General features: G+C 45.3%; 1 protein-coding gene across 1 annotated transcript in view; it reads right to left on the bottom strand.

Annotated features, from left to right (window-relative positions):
- Positions 1–170: 170 nt before the first annotated feature.
- Positions 171–7,500, bottom strand: part of LOC147033585 (uncharacterized) — an 87,103-nt gene continuing 79,773 nt past the window's right edge. The window contains exon 3 of the mRNA XM_085856660.1: positions 171–3,346. Coding sequence (XP_085712786.1) covers positions 2,394–3,346 — 953 coding nt within the window. The 3' untranslated portion in view covers positions 171–2,393. The remainder of the gene's footprint in view (positions 3,347–7,500) is intronic.

Raw genomic sequence — 7,500 nt, 5'->3', positions numbered from 1 at the left:
AGCTGTCCGATCAAAGTGGGGTTGTATTAAAGCAGGACGTCTTTGTACCCTGTCATCGCTGCCAGCAGTTATAAAGTGGCAGTTATATTTATATCTCTTATTAATTACGTAACACATCAGTACACAAAAACCACACAAAATACACCATCAGAAAAGTCCTGTCAAGGGTCTGCAATCTCTGGTTGCGCTTTTACTTGTTCATAAATGAATTTGGTCGAGTTTTGGCCAGTTTCGTAAATAAAGTACAAAAACACTTCCAACCATTTACACAGCAATTTAACGATTCAAATATAACATTTTGTAGCAAGTATAGTTTCCATACAAGCCATTTACCATTTTTATTTTTTTTGCGTTTTCATCAACTACACGTTAAGCTGAGATGGGTTTTACCCCTGAATGCCATTTTAATTTGGTGGACCGGGGTGTGCACCAACCCTTGTTAAAAAAAAAAACCTTTTACATGCCATCTTATAGATTTGCCTTTTCTGCAAGTTTTTCATTTCTCAAACATCAACAAATATGTGACATGGTATATTTAAAATTTAATTTTGGAAAAATCATGGGAAAAGAAAAAGTTACTGAGTCTTTCACATTTTCTGGAGCAAAAACTCATTGTCAAATTCCAAGCAAATTCATACACAGCAATGACAATGGATACAAGTACAGTACTTCGGAAAAAATAATAAGCATCATAGGGCCTGTAGTTTATTCAGGTCAGGTCACTGAATTTGAAGAAAACATTTTGGTGAAAAACGTCACGTAAAAAAAAAAATACATGTTGCGAGACAACTGAATACACATAAGTTTTACATAAATTATACGAGTTAGCATTATACCAACTTCACAGACACTTCACACATCAGTTTGGGTCACTCATCTATTTACAGTCCAAGCACGTCACAAATGAATCGTCACTATTGTCACTGGCCATGTGTTCCTCCTCTGTGCTGGGTACATATTCCTCTCCTTCATCACTGTCATCCATATCTTCTCTAAAGACAGGTTCATCTTCTTGCTCTTCATCACTGTAAGCACGCTCGGGGTGACATTCCATACAATTTGCCAAATTCAGAAGCAAACTACTGTTAAACTGCAGGTTGGTGTTATGACAGTGTCCAAAATATAAAATTCAATTGAAATCAAGTGGTTCCTGGATCATCGACCGACGTTTGTAGACAGACAATCAAAGTGAACCAATTGCTGCACCCTGATCTTCGCTTCTCTTACGGGGTAATAACAAATGACTACTTCGTAGCATAACTAGATTTTTAATTAGATTTTACTCTGAAGGGTACAAATCATTGGCAAGTCCTTAATATCCTGTTAAACTGCACATATTAATATTGAGCGGAATAAAATTGCCGAGATGATGGGGGTTTTGTTTTTGAACTGAAAGACTATTTTTGATGCAAAATCGACGAATGCTAAAAACAATGTTGAAAACTCTGAGCTATGAACTCACAGGAAGCGCCAACGTGAAAGAAGCACTATGAATGACTTGGAGGATTAAAACCCGACTCATGGCATGTTCCCATTGTAAGAATGAACAAACGAGAAGTGAACGACTCGAAGCAACGCAGTGATAATTCATCTCAAAGGGTTAAAATAGTCTTTTAATTCAACTTATATATTGCTGGCTTAAGGTCTTGAGCTCGAGCCCCTGTCATGCTGTTTAATAACACCAGGTGGACGACCCAGCGTGTCATCCTTCTCAGGTCGGCAAAATGAGTACCAGCTTACTGAAAACAGGGGGCATTGCATCAGTCGCATAGCCACACTCCCATCAACGATGCAACTCGGAGCCACAGGCAGCATACCAAGCGTCTTTATACCTCAACATTTCTTCAGCTACAAAAAAGGAAGTTCATAGTGGAGTTTTTAAGTGCTACTGGTTTTTTTCAAAATCACAATTCCGAGGTTACTAAAGACATGCAATTATTTTAGAAGCCCAGGGATATAACTCAACACCTACTCAGACATCGGCAAATAATATTACACTGTTTTACGAAGAATAAATGCAGAAAAACAAGATTCCTACATTAATTAGTGCGAATAGCTGGAATGTATCTGTTTCGACGTCCGGTCGGTGTGTCGTCCCACTTCATATCCACCGACGAGTGAGCAACCGAATCCCACACACACTGCAGGTGTATAGATTCTCATCATGTGGATGAGACGATGCTTTCGAAAGTATGAAGGGTTTGAGAATGTCTTCGTGCAAAACTTGCACGATTACTCGCCCAATATGAATCTGACAGTCCGACGACTGAACAAATCGCCTGCAGCACACTCTTTAAGGATAGGGCTTCTCACAGGTGTGCATCGGTGTGTGCTTCAAAAAGATGCGACTGACCTGAAAATCATTTTGCACAAACTTCGCAAGCGCATGGGCGTTACCTCGTGTGAATTCTCATGTGTATACGAAGCGCAGATGAGGCAATGAATCCTTTATCACACAAAATGCAAGTGTACAGGCGCTCCCCAGTGTGAATTCTCATGTGCATACGACGTGATGATGAGTCACTGAATCCCTTACCACACACGCTGCAGGTGTACGGGCGCTCCCCCGTGTGAATTCTCATGTGTATACGTTGCGTTGATGAGCGACTGAATCCCTTGCCACAAACGCTGCAGGTGTATGGGCGCTCCCCCGTGTGAATTCTCATGTGTATGCGAAGCGGTGATGAGCGGCTGAATCCCTTACCACACACGCTGCAGGTGTACGGGCGCTCCCCCGTGTGAATTCTCATGTGCATACGACATGACGACAAGTCAACAAATCCATTGCCACACACAATGCAAGTGTACGGGCGCTCCCCCGTATGAATTCTCATGTGTATACGATGCGACGACAAGCGACTGAATCCTTTGCCACACACGCTGCAGGTATACGGGCGCTCCCCTGTATGAATTCTCATGTGTGCATCGCGTGACGATGAATGACTGAATACCTTACCACACTCATTGCACGTGTACGGGCGCTCTCCCGTGTGAATTCTCATGTGTACATCACGTGATGATGACTGACCGAAGACCTTGCCACACACATTGCACGTGTACGGGCGCTCCCCTGTGTGAATTCTCATGTGTCTTTGACAGTTTGCGGACACATTGAATTCCTTACCACACACGCTGCAGGTATACCTCTTCTCTCTTGTGTGACTCCGTGCATGTGTCTCAAATCTGTTTCTATATCCCGTGGCAAATGAACAAGTGGCACATTTGTACTTTTTATTCCTGGAAACCGGCCGGTGCATCTTAGAGTGCAGCTTCAACGCAGCCTCAGTGATGAAGCTGTGAGTGCACGAGGTGCAGGGGAACTTTCTGATGTGCCTCTCGTATCGCCCTGTGAAGGTCATTCACAAAGGGGGGGGGGGAGAAATGACTGTCCGTTAGAAAGAGGCTTGAATGAAGACCTCAAGAAGATTATGTTTCTGAAGCAATATGCATGTTGACTGATGCAAGTTCCTCTGAATATTTCGAACATACAAAATAGGTAAACTGATGAGCTAAGTTAATGAGGTAGAGATAAGGTACAAATAAGATGGATCAAATACCCTCAATGTTTACAAGCATCGATAGAACTTTCCAAATATATATGTATATATATATATATATATATATATATATATATATATATATATATATATATATATATATCTATATATATATATATATATATATATCGGTTCTCGGAACCACATGCATCCAACATACAGTGGTCCCAAGAAAGTTATTCCATTAATATACGTGTAGATAGTTCCTTCCCTTTTGTCTAGCGGGTCAACGGGGGCGTGCGTTGCGAGGATCTCATAGGTAGGTTTGCTTACATCATTTCTTCTTCATTTCATTTCTAACGTCATTCCGACTCATCTTTGCTGCTTATTTCTGAGGTAAATCCGAATTTGCATGCAGCACGTGCTGTGGCTGCGAGGAAACCACCATACCCTCGCAATAACTTCTGCAGGCGTGGGGCACAGAAAGGGCACTCGAACACCACAGAGCTCCCGTACCCACGCGATCCCTCGACCCAACGTTTGCGGCGAGTTATACAGTATGCTCGGCAGCTCGAGATTGTCGACTCGAGCTTCCGATGATCTGGGGAAGATTGCCGGTTGCATTGAAAAAGCAGACGAATGAATATCTCTTTAAAAGGCTGCACGGATGGTGTTTTTCACAACACAGGAAACACACCCAGCACGATGCCCATGCTGTACGGAACACGTACCGAGGCCGATAATATAAAGGCAACCCCACGCCATGTTGGGTGGGATGTGAGTGTGCAAGGCGCAAGCAGTGCATTCCTTTCAACCCATTTCTGGACTAGCTATATTGGCATTCGTTTTTTTCCCCCCTCCATTTCTCCATCTGCCACATATCTACATCCTTTTCATTCCAAACCGCCATATAATTATATAACCGATCCTTCCCCCTCAATTTCTGACACATATCGGTGATGGCCCAGTGCACACGATCGCAGAATCGGGCGAATGCGTTCGCAAACCACGTGGGCCATGGGAATGTGATCGAAGCGCACTGTACGGAATGTGCTTGAAGGCAGACCAGCACTTAGCTCGTGACACCTTATTGGACACATCTTACCATCTGTGAATGGGTTTGCCATAACATCTCACCTTCTCGCCTCTACGGCCAGCGAAGTTGCGATCAGGCGTTGCCATGTTGTACAGCTCGGGCCACGTGGCGCACATTGACCAGCGCTGGTCAGGGCGCCCGAGCAGGCATGCGGGACCTTCGGCTGTTGTCAGGGCACGGCCCAGGCGGTTTAGCAAGGCAATTCATGACGTGGAGTTCGGTGTGCGCGATTCATATCATGTTGTGGGGTCGGAGCGAGACAATTCCACGGCGGGGTCATCTTTCTGGAAATGGAATGTTGCGGTTTCCGGCCGCGCAGGGGGTCAGGGCCAATCAGAGCGCCCGATTCGGGTGACGACACAGCGCTTCGGATTGGCCCCCCGCCCTGCGCCGCGGGGCCTATAAAGGTCCGAGTGGAGCCTTCAATCTCTCTCTGCCCTGCCTCCCCTCCCGCTCAAGCTGTTCTAAGACTCCGTACGTCATCGCCTGGACTCTGGCTCCTCTTCTCCGCCCACACGACACTGACTCCACCCACCTGGTCCCGCCTACCACTCCGTCCACTCACTCTGGACTCCACCCTTCCAACTCAAGCGTCTCCTTCTCCGGGCTGACGCGAGCTGCACAAAGCCCCCTGAAGCAAGAGATGACGCGCCAGTTGTCAGGGGGGTACCGCACCATGGAGAATCCCCCCAAACGTATTGGTGGCGCGTTCGGGCAGGCGTGCAAAGGTACCGAGAGACCGTAGCCTCAACTCCTCTCCTGTCTTATTGCAATACCTCCTCTTCATTGGGTTTTCTGAGGTAAATCCAAATTTGCATGCATCTCATCTTGTTTCATAACAATATATACATATATATATATATATATATATATATATACATATATATACATATATATATATATATATATATATATATATATACATTGTTGCGGAAATGGCCCTTACTGGACTACTAAATATAGGATAAGCTCAGATCCCCCATTAAATGCATGTTTAGCGAGGTTGTTTGGTAAAATGGATGTTTCATGTGTGTCGGGAGGTGTAGATTTTAAATGCATGTTTTATTGTTTGTACAGTGGTGGTGTTCCAAGGGCTCCCTCTTCTTCCTCCCCTCTCCGGACGATAGGCCCCGCCCAGTCGGCTGAGGGGGAGTGGCCTGGAGAGGGAGGTGGAGCTAAGGGGAGGAGTTTGTCGGCTTCGCTGAGGGAGGCGTGCTCTAAGTCGAAGCGAACGAAAGAGAAACTGTGGTGAAAAGGTTCAGTTTGGGGAAACAGTCGCTCTCGAGGCATGCTCGTGTTTTGAAGCGAGCGAACGAAGGAGGGACAGTGTTGGATCTGCCGGAGAGACGCTGAACCTGAGAGCGTCGAGTCTGCCTTTTTGGGCAGTGGGAGAGGTGGCCTGCACGTTGAGTCTGCCTTTTTGGGCAGTGGGAGAGGCGGCCTGCACGTCGAGTCGGCGATGGACTCTTATGAGGAGGTGATTCTGTTGTGAGAGAAACGGCAGCCGGCTTTGAGAGGTGAGCATGGAAAAGGAAAGAAAAGGTGATTCTGCAGAGAAAGAAACTGAGAGGACGGAGTTGAGAAGTCAGGCTTTGAGGCGGGAAGGCAAGAGAGGAAACGACGGAGCCTCTGACGGTCCTTGCTCACCTCACGGCTCGACACGTTTGCCGATCTGCTTGCCGGAGCCCGGCACCTTGATTTGGGCCTTGTCTGGTGCACAGGCCAGGCCTGGATTTGTTTGCTAGACCGAGAGAGAGATCAGCTAAGGCCCATCGTCGATCTGACGGTCTTGTGCTGTCGACCTTACGCGGGGTCAGAGCGCGCGGAGACCACGTGCGGTGCGGAAAAGGAAGGCGAGCGCCGTCTCGCCGTGCGGCGTGTTCGAGTTCGAGATGGGGGCTCAAATCCGTGGACATCCGCTTGTTACGAGCGACATTCGTGCTTTTTGACACTTTCCTCTCATCCATGAAACATCACCAAGTACTCTGTCTTGTTTGCATGCATGCTGTCTGTCTGTCTTGTCTACGCGTTGTATAAGGCATATCTCGGTAGCGACCCCCTCGAAACCTGTAATCCGTAGTTCCCTAGTTAAGAACGGGTTAAAGATTGTTCATAAAAACATTGTCATGAATGTTTTGCTTGTGTCGTGTTCCCCAATAAATCTGGTTGGTTCGTATGAAGTTGCCGCTATGGATTAATTCGTGTCACGTCGAGGAACGATCTGTTCGATTGGCATATAAAACCAAAATGGTTACAGACTGGCAGAAAACGCTCGGCATCTGACAAAACCAGTCTGTAACCGGGGTTCTATTTCCCCAACTGGTAAGATTCAGAATTACGTTGGTATCGCGATTGAAGACGCGTGACCCGAGGCCTGTGCTGAGCCAGCCGGCGTTATAAACCCCGGATGCGGCGGTGGTGAGGGTGGCGCCAAGAGTCGGGTGAGAATCCCGCCACCCCGGATCCACAATATATATGTATGTATATATATATATATATATATATATATATATATATATATATATATATATATATATATATATATATATATATATATATATATATACATATATATGTATACAGGGGGCTGCAAAAGTAGGGATACAGTAAGGACTGCATTTGTTTTCATTACTGTATACCTACTTTTGCAGCCCCATACATATATATATATATATATATATATATATATATATATATATATATATATATATATATGTATAGATATACAGGGTGAGTCAGAAGTCGCGCCCGATTTCTGTCAGTTGATTGTTTGTTTACCATTTGTATTACAGTGTACAAGAAGGTAGAAATAAATGTTTGACATGTTTATCTAACCATTTATTCAAGAAACAAGGACAAATGTGTCCAAGAGTCGCGTCCTCAAGGCAATAAAAACAACTTCCGATA

This window comes from Eptatretus burgeri, chromosome 2 (assembly GCF_056783735.1).
Source record: "Eptatretus burgeri isolate ZD-2024b chromosome 2, Ebu_testis_v1, whole genome shotgun sequence".
In the NCBI taxonomy this organism is placed as follows: domain Eukaryota; kingdom Metazoa; phylum Chordata; class Myxini; order Myxiniformes; family Myxinidae; genus Eptatretus; species Eptatretus burgeri.
This window is presented reverse-complemented; position numbering and strand designations above follow the sequence as displayed.